The sequence below is a fragment of the Argentina silus genome (genome assembly GCF_951799395.1).
Source record: "Argentina silus genome assembly, chromosome: 2".
Classification (NCBI taxonomy): Eukaryota; Metazoa; Chordata; class Actinopteri; order Argentiniformes; family Argentinidae; genus Argentina; species Argentina silus.
The window spans coordinates 16,519,651-16,533,526 of NC_139656.1; the positions used below are offsets into that span (position 1 = coordinate 16,519,651).

General features: G+C 41.6%; 2 protein-coding genes across 2 annotated transcripts; both read left to right on the plus strand.

Moving 5' to 3' along the window:
* Positions 1–4,752: 4,752 nt before the first annotated feature.
* fgf19 (fibroblast growth factor 19) lies at positions 4,753–6,560 on the plus strand (the record flags this gene model as incomplete). The annotated part of the gene is made up of 3 exons (XM_083665180.1): positions 4,753–4,966; positions 5,448–5,551; positions 6,231–6,560. 3 exons carry the CDS (start codon positions 4,753–4,755, stop codon positions 6,558–6,560), a joined length of 648 nt encoding a protein of 215 aa, XP_083521306.1.
* Positions 6,561–8,217: 1,657 nt separating this feature from the next.
* On the plus strand, positions 8,218–9,886 carry lto1 (LTO1 maturation factor of ABCE1). The gene is made up of 5 exons (XM_083691740.1): positions 8,218–8,380; positions 8,543–8,648; positions 8,754–8,824; positions 8,928–9,045; positions 9,294–9,886. The coding sequence occupies exons 1-5, from the start codon at positions 8,310–8,312 to the stop codon at positions 9,363–9,365; spliced, it is 438 nt and encodes a 145-aa protein (XP_083547866.1). The 5' UTR covers positions 8,218–8,309; the 3' UTR covers positions 9,366–9,886.
* Positions 9,887–13,876: the final 3,990 nt, after the last annotated feature.

Below are 13,876 nucleotides of genomic sequence, written 5' to 3' on the forward strand. Positions count from 1 at the left end.
TTACGAAGACTTACATTTTGATCAAATAGCTTTTGAAGATTGATTAACTGAACAGCCAAAATAAGATCACTGATGCAAAAGAAACTACAACAACATGCAGCAGAGGAACAATGGCAATTCAACCAATGATGACTAGGAAAAGATAACATCTATATTTATCCACATCCCTAAGCAGCATGAATACATTATCCCATGAGTTAGGCTTATGAGGTTTCTCCACACACAAACAGACAGACACACAGACACACAGACACACACAGACACAGACACACACACACACACACACACACACACACACACACACACACACACACACACACACACACACACACACACACACACACACACCTACAATTACAGCCTATAGTTCTCCAGGCTGATTGTAACATCATGCTGCAGTGGGGATGTGCCCATCCTTGTTGCTGACTGACAGGGGCACCTTGAGCACTTAGTTAGCAAGGCCCTCTCACAGAGTGCCTGGATTCGATGGGTATCACACCTCTTAAGCCCCAGCTTATAGGGTTTTGCTGCTTTATCCTGCCGGCAAACAAAGGCGAAGCCAGAGTCTTTAACGCCAGTGAGACTGGATCATCTCTGGGGAAAACGCGGCTATGAGAGGAGATGCTTGATGTGGGACAGGGCTCAATCATTCCACACTGTCTAAACAAGAAGCGATACCATTGGGGAACCCCTCTTAAACAAAGAGGACAGAACGGGAATGTTTCTGGTGGAACATAGGGGATTCCAATGATAATAGTCATTTTGTATCACACTGACTGGCTGCGTAAAGAACTCCAAAGCCCTGCTGCTACTCAATCACAATCATGACGGTTCTTTAAACATTTCTTCAAGTACTACTGACTTCGACTGTGCACACATCAGGGAGTAGGATTTTAATCTGTCCCAATGACACTGTTAATTGGTTCAGACAGATCAAAACAAAACAGGGCTATGTGCTGAAGCAAATGAGCTCCATGCAGGCATATTCAAATAGCCACACCTGGCCTGAGCCACAGGCAAACAACCGTTTGTCTAATAAACACCTGCTGGAACATCAGCTGACATCAGCTGTGATACCCTTGGGTTTTTACAGGTACGATGTGCTGAATTCAGATTCTCTACCCTGCTCCTTCAAGTGTACACTTGTTCACTTTCCCTCATGGATTTAAAAGCATCGGATTGGTGTAAGGGATATGGGATAAAGGCAGTTTCCACCATTTTTCCACCAATTTCTATTCCATTGTAATCTATGAGGGGGAGTGTTGATGTGCCTGATGGTCTGGGCCTGAGAGTGTATAGGGGGTACTTAGAGAGGGTGTTTGTGCCCCATGCTCTCTTTGTAGGGCCTGCTGTGAGGTGTCTGTTTGAGATCCTCCAGATGTTTTCCTATAAAGACAAGGTACTTCAAAAGGTGCTGAAAAGGCTCCCCCTCTCTCACTTCCATGCTGTGTGATGCTCCCTGTACTAGTGCATTTAAAAGAGGAAATGACATGGACCCTTGCCCTGTAATCATGAGGCCGATGGTCACCATTTCAGCAGTAACAGAGGCCAATGAGACAATCCAGAGTTCATGCCCAAAGCTCTAAGCTCTAAGGCATCAGAGTGGAGTCTCCTCATTGGGAACTTGAACTTCACTGTGAGTGTGACCCTGTGAATGAATATTGGGCAATATTGGGCAAGCTCTGAGAGCCCAGTGAACTACCAAAGCTGTCCATGCCATGCACAAAATCTTCAGTTTATGGAATATGATGATAATTCTTTGTTAATGTAACAACATTAGAACACTGGAATGAGCCCCATATTGGCTTAGTAATATAAATACTTACAGTACCATGATTGGGAACTATTACAGTGATTTAGCTAATAAATACCAAAGACACCTTGAGGATCATTTTGGTAACATGACATTGTTGTTGTTCTTTTTATGTAGGCAGACATTGGTGTGGATGATGGCATCATCTACCTGCTACACAGAGCTCACTCCTATTTAGATAATGCTGGCAGCGCTGTGAGGGTCATGTTCTTTGACTTCTCCAGTGCATTTAACACCATACAGCCCTTACTACTTGCGGATAAGCTGCTGATGATGCAAGTGGACTCCCCCATTGTTTCCTGGATTACGAAATACCTGACCAACAGGCCAGTCAGACTGGGTGGTGAGCAGCACTGGCGCCCCCCAGGGGACAGTTCTGGCTCCCTTCCTCTTCACCCTCTATACCTCATACTTCAGGCACAACACAGATACTTGCCATCTACAGAAGTTCTCGGACAATTCTGCTATTGTGGGATGTGTCAGTGGAGGCCAGGAGACCGAGTACAGAGAACTGGTGGACAGTTTTGTTAAGTTCTGTGAGCAGACCCACCTGCTACTCAACATCTGCAAGACAAAGGAGATGGTGGTGGACTTTAGGAGGACTAGGGTCCCCCTGTCTCCTGTTTCCATCCAGGGAGAGGACATGGAGGTGGTCCAGAGCTACAAGTACCTGGGGGTGCACCTGGACAATAAATTGGACTGGACTGGTAACACAGATGTCCTGTACAAGAAGGGCCAGAGACGGCTTTATTTCCTGAGGAGGCTCAGGTCCTTTGGCGTGTGCAGGATTCTGCTGAACATGTTCTACCAGTCAGTAGTGGCCAGCGCAGTGCTGTACGCTTTGGTATGCTTTGGGCAGCATCAAGGATGGTGACACCAAGAGGCTGAACAAGCTTATTAGGAAAGTCACTCTGGACACTGTGGAGGAGGTGGCCAATAGGAGGATGAGGACCAAACTCCTGGCCATCATGGACATGGACATCTATATCAATACATGTTACCAAGTGATTTAGTAATTGTTTAGTAATTAGGTGATAATAACAAATGTATGTAGTCTACAGTACAATAATGGAGGGAATGTTGTTTGTCAGTTAATTTGCAGAACAACCACCTCATGGGAAATTGAGATGACAGCATACTGTAGGTCAACAGAGAATCAGCCTGTATGAGAGTCACATCCTCTGCACATACCACACAAAAGCCATGCATTCATTTCAGTGTGACATCATTTTTGCAAGGTTTACAGAAAGACAAAAAAGTGTCTTCCACCAGACATTTCCAAGCCTGACAAGAACCATTCACTGTGACTAAAGCAGTGTAATAAACGTTACTCACCAAACAAAGCAGACAGATCTTCTCAAATGTCACCATAAGGTTATGGTAGAGCGGAGGGTGGCAGCAGGACTTCAAATCACCCTTGTTGTGAGGCAAATTCCTGGACAGAACGTTTCACAGAAGCGAAGACCACCCCTTAGTATTAAGGTAATATTCCCTTTGACACACACAAAAACACACACCCACATGCACGCACACACACACACACACACACACACACACACACACACACACACACACACACACACACACACACACACACACACACACACACACACACTTCCCGCCCTCTTCATTGAGCAGACAGGTATAAGCTCGAGCATTTAGTCTACTACACATGATATCGAATAGACCTATAGCCTACTTGTGGCATTCTCAAAGAAAAATGACAAATAAGACAGATGGTCGTTTGGTTTGTGCTTCACCACTATCACATTATCTTTGCCGTACCATCATCATTTTCATCAGCAAGTTGAGGCCCAATAAGTCTGTGGTTGAGGCTCCCGACACCAGACGAGAGCACACGCCAAGACTCCTCGGTAGGCTATTGATGATAATGTGGGAGCGCCATCTAGTGAATCTTAGATCCATTGCACGCACCCGCAGGTAAAGTTTTCAGAGCGTCGACCTTGATTTCAGAGCGTGGGCACTGCTGTAGCATTGTCTTCAATTAGGCTACCTTTCAGCATGTCAGTAATTTCATAAATGACGTTCACGAAAACAGCTGGATTGAAACAAATGAAGTGGATGTACATTCGAGCCAATGACCACACAACTCACCAAGAGATGTTGGATACCGACCGACCGTCCACCCGGTTTAACGCTGGCTGATCTGATATATTGCGCACTGGGATCTAGGTCTTCGGCTGCATTTTCATGAATGGGGATGTTTGCTCAAAATTACTGTTTAACTGTCAGTCCACAGAGGAGTTCAGTAATTCACAAAAAAGTGCCCAATGTGCAACGGAAACGCCCGGTCAAAATCGGATAACAGCGGAAAATGTGTTATTTGTGTTCGTTGACTTAAGACTATATGCCTCTGTGCCAGATCTGTGGCTTGAATTACACGATTTGCACTTTAACCCTTAACAGGAGCTTACTGAAATAAGTGAACGGTCGAGCCCCTTTATTGAGCAATTAGCCTATTCATGAGGAGGCATATAGGCTAAAATGCATTATCTATGATAAAGCATGACAATGACATGTGGATGTATAATGTATTCAATTTTATAATGCACATGGTTTGCGCAAGGACATAATGAGATTAAGAAACATCCGTTATTTTATCAATGATAACAGCTATATATCTGTATAATTTAATAGAATACATTATTACTATTATTTATTTATTTATTTTAAGACCTTGCATGGTGGAAACACGGGGGGCCATTCGCTATGATTTTGTTGGATGTTGAGTGGGGTGTGTTATGTTGTGGTTCTCAGAACTGGCTTTGGGAAAAGGGTTATCGATTGGACTGATAAGGGGCACATTTAAAAGGCTGGGGCACTGGCTTACTACAAAATAGCGACTGGCACTTGGAGTGAGACGGTCCGGATTTAGAGGAGGATCAGAAAATAGTATTTGACAAAGTTGTGAACTAACAATGCTGCTAACTGTTTTTGCAAAAGTATGCATTACCAACATCTTCTTTGTCGTTGGAGTAAATTGTCTGCCGTTGCCAGACTCAGGGCCACATATAACCAACGGGTGGGGACAGACAGTCCGCCTGAGACACCTGTACGCTGCAAAACACGGATTGCACTTGCTTATCAGTAATGATGGCAAAGTGCACGGATCTGTTGAGCAGAGTTCTCACAGTGAGTATAGCTTACCACTACAACCAGAGTAGTGTCATTTAGAAAGGACACAGTTTGACATTGTTGAGATATAGCATTATTTTGTCATTGTCAATTCCAACTCAAGGTCAAGGTCATTTGCAAATAAATGTGTGGGCATCCTTAGTTTACATGGTCAAATGAAAATATAAGTGGGAAATTCTATTATCGACTAACTCTACCAAAAACTCCTTAATCAATCGACAACTCAGTGTCACTTTATCGATAGGCGTAGTCAGTATGATGACCGTTGATTTAAAAGCTTTAGCCTAGAAGTGGAATTTTATTTTTAATTGATTAGGCTGATCAAGATAATTGACACATTTGATGGAGCGAGCCCATACATTTCGAATCCACCTTACACATAATAGCAATAGGCCCACATAGTGACATCAAAGATTGAGAGTTAACTAAACATCTCCTATGAATTTGGGAAGTGACCTGAATTGTTATGTTGATACAGGTTTGGTGGAAATTCGACCTGTAGATACGGGTTGTGTCGTAATTAAAGGAGTTGCAGCGGCGCAATATCTATGCATGGAAGGGACTGGAAGACTTTATGCATCGGTAAGAGCTACAACATTTGACCCTTGATTGAACATTGGTTTCTCAATATATCTCCATATCTCTATATCTCAACTTGGAGGGGGGGGTTGCTGATTGAAATATCAAAGGAGTTAGGGCTCCTTGACCAGAGGTTCATTCCTCTCTGTACACTTAAATACACGTGGAAAATATAGTTCAGTCAGCAGTATCGTAGCTATATATGTGTTGAATGTGAACATCAACATTTTTCAAGTTAAACTTTACTCTGGGGCAAAGAACATTATCAAAAAATATTTGCTTCAGACGTTCATTTGCCTCAACCATTTGCTTTTGATCATAAAAGGGATGCTTTTAAAATGCTTATAGAACATTTATATTTGATATTATCTGTGTCCAATGTCTTGCAAGTCCACTGCATTTCCATAACATATTATGAAATAAATTTGGCAAATTCTGAAAATATCATGGTTTGCTATGTCACTGCAGCAACCTTTGTCCGTGGGGTATATTTGCAAAGTGAAAACCTCAATGAAATGAAACTGGAATAACAACCTTGGCCTCTGAGTGACACTATGTGCACTATGTAAACAGCCCTCAAATAACTTAAAGCTGGACATACGTAGGCACTTCGATAAGAAGGGTCTGACGAATATTTGTCACCATACCCAGTTAACATCCCATTCCCCTCCTCTTTCCATAGGCAACGTACATGAAAGATGACTGCTCCTTCAAGGAACACATCCTCCCAGACGGTTACAACACTTACGTCTCTGACAAGCATGGAACTCTGGTCAGCCTGGGAGGTAGCAGGCAGAGGCTTCAAGGTCGAGACAGAGGACTTCCTGCACTTGCTCAATTCCTGCCAAGGATGAGCACCCTGGCTATGGATACAGCAGGCACCCAATCATGGACGGCCTTGCCAGGCCACACAGAACACAGCCCTACATCAGGCTTGGACATAGACACAATGGACACCTTTGGGAAACTTTCACAGATCTTCATCCAGAGCCCCAGTTTAAATTTTAGATGAGTGACTGATGAAATGAGTGCTGACTTGTAAATCTGCACTATGAAGCTTCTACGAGGAGTCTCCAGATTCAACACATCATGTGTATTAGCCTAGAACTGTGCCAAGGCACATTATACACCACTCCAGACATACAGGTCTAAGATGAACTGGACTGAAATATACCATCAATTTGAATATTTGCTTAGTTTGTTATACACTTCCTTCTTTTTTTAAAAATTTGTTTTTTATAAAAAATAATCTGATCAATTCATTGTACAAAAAAGAGGAAGAAACTGAAGAAAATGGAGCCCTGTATGCACTTGTTTTTGTCTAAATTTGTGTAGATATTTGTAAATGTACTGATTAAACCTACGTGTATATATATTTGTACCTTTTGGGGTATTCTGTAATGTTTGTTTGCCTGGTTTATATTTCTAATGTGCTGAACATGTGAGAACATGTGTTCATGTGAGATTATTAAACTAAAATGTTTAAGTATTGAAATGAAGTTCATCAACCCATGAATTAGTCCTTGAATAAAGCCATATTGATATAACAGAAATTCATAGCAAGTAATTGTAAGTACATTTTTAAACTGAAATGATGCATCAGTTGTATCACAAAGATTGTAGGCATAGTTTGAGCTCATTGGATGTTTTAGGAGTTTCATGCAGTCTCATGAATCACAATCTTTTCTCATGACCTTTCTCAGAATTGAGAATGTTACCTCACAACCCTCCCCGCCGCTTCAACCCAATTGGTATCCTTAAAGTGAAGTAGGCCTAGTTATCATGCAACCAACACACACCTAAATCAGCCCAGACTGGACTGACACTGGATTCTAAAACTTCAGAAATAACAAATATATATTCTGTCCTATTGCGCCCTCCAATGTTATTCCAGGTGAACTTGAAATGCTTTCTACAAGAAGAGCCACTTTAATGTGACACTGTCCATGGTGCTAGTCAGTAGAGTTATACCATATTGTGGAATAAACAAAAAAACTTCATGCATGCATGACATTGAGATGTCATATGAGGGGATAGGCACAGATATGCTTGAAGTAGGCTATGTAAACCACAAGGTATTTTGTTGGATATATTTTGGCCACGGGGCAAATTATAAAGGTCTTTCTGATTTCCTGGAATTTCAGTGGCCCTGTTTTTTGTTTTTTTAGCACCATCAAACTCCGTAACAGTAGACGGCAGTAATGCGCCGACTATTGGTTTATGCGGCGGACTCAGAGTAATGAGTAGATGAGCAGAAGCTAATGCGGAAGACGCGATTTCTATCTGTGTTCTCTGAGCTGTAACTAGCTCCATCTAGCTCCATTTACACTTCCGGTTTAGTTTTTCGCCGTTTTCGCGGCTTCAAAAAAAAAGCGCGAGTTAAAACATGAATGGGATCGCAATATTTTATGTTATTTTTGCTAAAATAAGGACAAAGAATTACGAACCCTTAAAAACACAAATAATAAATTGAGATTTATTTTATTAAATGATTATTGCCATATATAGTTACATTTGTGATTCCTTTATCCATATTTAGTATTTCTAAATACGTAAACAAGTTTAACGTGGGTGCTTTTATTTTGAAGAAATCGTCATTTACAGACGTTTACTTTGACCGGAAGTAGGTGGGCGGAGTTCCACTATTTGAGCTCAGAGAACACAGATGCGATTATGTACTGTGCCCAAGCTAACTAGCGAAGTGATATTTAGGTAGTTTTCCAAGTGAAGAACAATTTCTATAAAGGGATTTATTTACTCTATGAAGATGGCCCTCTTATCTGGAACTGGCAGTGAAGACCTATTCGACTGTATTACCATGGCGGATGACAGGTAAACCTAGGGAGGGTGTTTTTAGATATTGCTCACCAAGAGAGTCAGATAGCTAACCAGCTCGCCAGGAGGAGCTTTTACGAAGGGTTTGTTCAGCCTCCCTAGCCCAGGGTATTAAATGAAGCTAAACCTACCGTATCCGTTTTTCAAAAATGATTTCAGCTTCTACGTGCAGGGGTACCGCGAGGGTTTCGAAGAAGGTACACGTCAAGGGATGCTTCAGGGTCGCAAACATGGAGTATCGCATGGTGCCAAACTGTCCATGGAGGCAAGTTCATAATCACCCATACAGACGGTCATAGCTACTGATACAGATTTGACACGCATTTGTTGGTACTCCAGTCATTTGACATCCTTATCCCTCTCCCCCCAGGTTTCCTTCTATTATGGGTTCGGAATCACTTGGAAATGCCTTCTTCAAAACAACACAGACACAAAAGCAAGGTTTGACCTGGCCTCTAATCAACCATAAAACTTACTTGGTGGTCATGTGCTCCTAGTATCATGCATGATACTTTCATTAGTACCAAAAACCTTTTTGTTTCAGGAAGAGGCTTAAAGCTCTGGAGTCCCTTCTTGGATTGATTCAGAAGTTTCCTTATGGGGACTCGAAGGATGAACACCTCCAGGAAGACATCGACAAACTTCGGGCCAAGTTTAGACAGGTGGTTACCATCTCACTCAACTCATTAATAAATTATGTGAATAAGCACTTACATGGCTTATTTTAACTATCAAACAGTTTTTCAGTATAACAAGTATATGGCATTTACCTTAATAGACACTTTGTTCTTATCTTGCATATCTGCATTTCCTTTTACACCCTATACAAATACATGTTGCTGCCTAAGAGCTGTAAGGCCCTTATTTTTGTTTAAATCACTGTCTATTCAATAACTACCCTTTCCGTTAGGTCTGCTCTCTGTTGAATGTGCCGACAGACTTCAGTGAATATATCAAGGGGTCTGAAGGGATGACCTTCTGAAGGGGACTGCAACCTCTAAAAGTCAAGGACTAGATACGTCAAAAGGAGGTTCCTCAAATGCAACCCGTCTTATGGAGCTGTGTGGCCGAGAAGCTGGGAAGAGCACTTGAAGAAGGCCTGCCCTTAAGCAAATGGGAGGTTTGGTCTGCAGTGGAGCTGACTATGTTGTTAGAATGGAGGCATAAAGTATTGTCTGTTGTGATTGGACAATATCATTTGTGTTTTCTATTCTAGAATTGCTATTGTTAAAAGATAACAAATTATGGTACATATACCATTGTTGAAATGGAGAGTGTTACTGTAAACACGATTTTCAGTGAACTGTTGATAAAAAGGTGTGACAATTGATCTATTAAGAAAGGATTTTAAGTATCATTACTTATCACGAGGGAGAAAGCAGGCTTTGTGTGCAATTCCATGACAACAGTGATAATTAGGATTAAGATCTTGTCTTGAGTCAATTTTTTGAGAATGAGACAAAAATCTGTAGGCCTACTGATTGGTGAAGTGTAACAATAAAATGTTCTATTCAATGCTGTATGTGTGTGAATTGTAAATTAGTTTGCTTTTCTATTTGCACTTGCTGAACCAATTTGCAAGGGGGTACATATTGAAGTTGTGTTCTGTATGTTTTGTAGGCTATGGATGATAAAATGGACCAAGTTGATATTTCTGCAATAGCCCCGAATGAGTGACACAGTATCAGTAGTATTACAATATCCCCACCGTGTGGCCAAGTGGAAATATCACACCCATATATAGTGAGCTCCTACTTTCATAGTATTATGTAGAAGTGGAAGACTCACAATTATGCTATGCAAAAACAAGCCATAAAGAACACAACATATTACACTGAAATATATAAACAGTTGTTTTCACTCCAAGGCACAAGCTACTTATGAGACATGAAAATTGATTCACCAGCTGGATGCACAGTAGATCATTATCTGTTGATTTTAGTTAACCAACACTATCCTTCCCATGAAATTCCACCACTGGGTCTTTCAACCTCATTTCATGGGTGGTCAGCAGTTAGTTAATGTTCGCCCCCCATCCACTGGGTCATATGTGGGATTGGTCCCTGGCCACAACAATGGCATCAAGAGGCACCAGGGATGGCAGGGGCTGCAATGGAACGCTTGTTGTTTTTGTTCCTGGCCCCCTTTTCTATTCCATGTACGGATCAAAATTCACATAGACAAAAACCAGATGGGGAGGCCAGAGGAGAAGGGAGAGGGGAGAGGGAAGAAGGGGGAAGGGGGGCAGTGGCAGCTGGTCTGTGCTCTGGGAGGCAGCAGGTGAACACTGCCCTGGTGGCACCTTCTGAGGGGGGACAGATAAAACCCAAACTTCCCCAAAGACCCAAATGAGCCAGGAACTGCCAGTATAGGCTACTGCATATCTTTATGCTGTCTAATCTGCTCCATAGTTCTTTGCGTGTGTTTGAATGTTTGTGTATGAACATTGTGTTCCATCATGTGCTTGGGATTATGAGTGCATATTATTCATAAAACTAGTGCCATGGTTAAAATGTATCACCTGAGACAAAAAACACAGGTAAATAGTGAGCAAAATGGAGAATAAACAGAATATCCATCCTCTATTCTATCTCATTTTCTACTAGTCTGAATAATGAAGGGAGTAATTTAATAGTTTTAGTTCCAAACTAACTGTAGATCAGATAATGATTGTCTATAGATAGTTTCTTACTCACAGTTTGTTTGATGCTTTCTAACTTTTTTATTATATTCCTTGTCAAAAAGGGCAAATGATCCCAAGACAAACTCAACTTAAAATGCAAGAAAAGAACAGAGTGAGAGAGAGAAAGCTAGTGAATGAAAGCTGCAGCAGCAATGTTTCTTTGATTCTCTCTCTACCGGGCGAGTGGATGGGGCCAAGGAGAGGGAGGGGACAGAGGGGGTATAGGGAGCACTGAAAGGTTTAGAGAATGTTCAGGAATTTCAGGAGCAGGTGGCGAGTGGTGACATGAAAAGAAGACGTGACAAATGCAACCGCCAGGCACTTCGAGGAAAAAAAGCCCCAACCTAAATGGTGGCATAGAGTTTCCCCTTGCCTTGGTGCCTCATGCCTGCTCCCCCTCCCCCTCCCTACCTCCCTCCATCTCAGTGATGAACTGCCTGCACTGCATAGTTCATGATGATAAATGTTGGCTTCCCATTCAAAGCAAAGACAAGAAATGCCAGGCTACACAACAGAGACAAGAGCCCCTATTTCATGAAAACATCAGGCCAATCCAGTGCTGAGAGCTTGGGCAACGCTCATTTTATGGCTATGCTCACTCTGCACATTTTTGACAACTATTAGCAGTATGACTGTAGGTCTGTAGAGCAGTAGTTTTCATGCCTTACTACGTCCCACTGTCCATATAAAGATGTGAGATTTTAATCCCAGTCATGATATGCTGAGCAACAGAGAATATCCATTTGACCTCTTTAGCCAAATATTTAAAAAGGGTTGTGTTTTATCTCTAAACCTACGCACTAAACCTCACTCTCACCTGGGTTGGCAAGCTTTTAATTTAGTTTATTTTACAGTTTTAAGGCAAGTACACATAATACAATAACGTACATATACATTCAGAAAATCATCGAAAATGTAATAAAATAAAGTCCAAGACTTACAGTGTTTACATTGTGGTCTTCATTAAGGCAATTTGGCTCAGCAAGATTAGCAATGCAGTTAATTACAGTATGGCAATTGAGAAATGTAAAAGCATAAAAATAAAGAAATACAAACACTGTTTAATTATTGACAGTTTACATTGAGGAATCAATCATGAGGGCACACAACTTATTGTTTAACTTTCTTTTTAAAGCTGAATGAGTATTTGATTAAAGGTTTAGGTGAAAACTGTATCGTACAAAGAAAATAATATGAAGAAAGGACTTGTGCCCTGCATTACCAGTTAAACTTAGTCCAAACTGCACTTTCCTTGTGCCAAGCAATCACTGTTGGTGTCCAGGCCAGAATGTCACACCTCTTCCTCCTTTGGAACCTCAGACAGGAAGTACCTCTGACAAGACTTCATTTTGGAGCAGATACTGGCCTCAGTGTCTGGGGTGTGTGTAGTCAGTGTATTGTGTCAAGCTAAATGCTATATCGTCACAATATGTCATTGGTCCATTCACAAGATATGTCATTGGTCCATTCACCAGAGCATTTTCTAGAACATTCAAGTCATCCTCATGATAGGTCCTCCAGCTGCTATGTCAGTACATGCACAATCCTGGTAGAGAAGCCTCTTCAAGGTATAGAAGAGGCCAAGAAGTATTGATTGGTACTATGAAAATGTGTCAATTTAGGTATTATAATGATATGCTCCACTTTCTATGGACTGGATGAAGTACAGTACTCTTAAGGAAGGAACCAGGTCAACACCACAGTCTCTAGTGTGACTGGCATTAAAGCTGTTTACCATTGGCATGAGTGAGAATTGCCTGGTAACTCAGTTGTAACACTGTAACACACCACACTGAGGTAGCATGTCCTGACGATTCCTCCCCTGTCCCCTTTGATGCTGCTGGAGGAGTAATGTTGATCCTTCCTCTGAAACCACAAGTGCTAAGACGTCAAAGGCTGAGGACACCGTATTAAGGCAAACCTCAGACGCCCACGGCTTGATGTGAAATACTCTGAGTTCCTTCACAAATGCCCACTGCCTTCCACCAGTGGTTCCAAAACGTTTTTTCAACAACCCAAACCAATCTCTCTCATCGCAATCTAGTCATTAGTAATGGTCCACTATTTGGGGGACACATATCCTTTAACTGTCTCTTAGCCTAACAACTTGACACTCAAGGTAAATTGATCCAAAACCAACAATAGCAGAGTTCTGATTATGAATCTCATATGGAGGCAAAAGCTCTCTAACATGAACAACCACAACCACCTTTATAATTCATCATGCTCCTTGTTGACATGCACTGTTTAAATGCATTATAATATATGCCATTTAGCTGACGCTTTTATCCAAAGCGACTTACATTGCAGTGAGTGCATACATTTCAGTATATATGGTCCCAGTGGGAATCAAACCCACAACCTAAGTGTTGTTAGCGCCATGCTCTACCAACTGAGCCACAGAGGACCACATTATGCGTGTTGCTTTAAAAACATAGTTGTAAGCAATGATGAATGTTAATGACCTGTCATATTATGTTTTATAATTCTGTATGTTTACTCTTATAAGGTAGTTAGTTATAAGTGCACTTATAATAAGGTCACATAAGACCATATTTAAAAGAAAGTGTTACAGAAGTAACATACATTGTTTGCCAGATTGATTTACTGTATATACTCTAGTCCCAAAAACCTGAGAGAGAAAGAGCGAGAGAGAGAGAGAGAGAGAGAGAGAGAGAGAGAGAGAGAGAGAGAGAAGAAGTGTCTGTGTGCCAGCAGGCCTTTGGTGCCTCGTCGCCCTATGCACTGAAACCCTTTGTCCACTGTTTGTCCAGCTCACGATTGCAGGGCTGTGGGAAAGGATTAGTTTC

Coding starts and splice junctions, on each gene's coding strand:
- lto1 (XM_083691740.1), top strand. CDS start 8,310: ATGAAGATGGCCCTCTTATCTGGAACTGGCAGTGAAGACCTATTCGAC. Junction 8,649..8,753: donor GTGCCAAACTGTCCATGGAG/GCAAGTTCATAA, acceptor CTCTCCCCCCAG/GTTTCCTTCTATTATGGGTT. Junction 8,825..8,927: donor AACACAGACACAAAAGCAAG/GTTTGACCTGGC, acceptor TTTTTGTTTCAG/GAAGAGGCTTAAAGCTCTGG.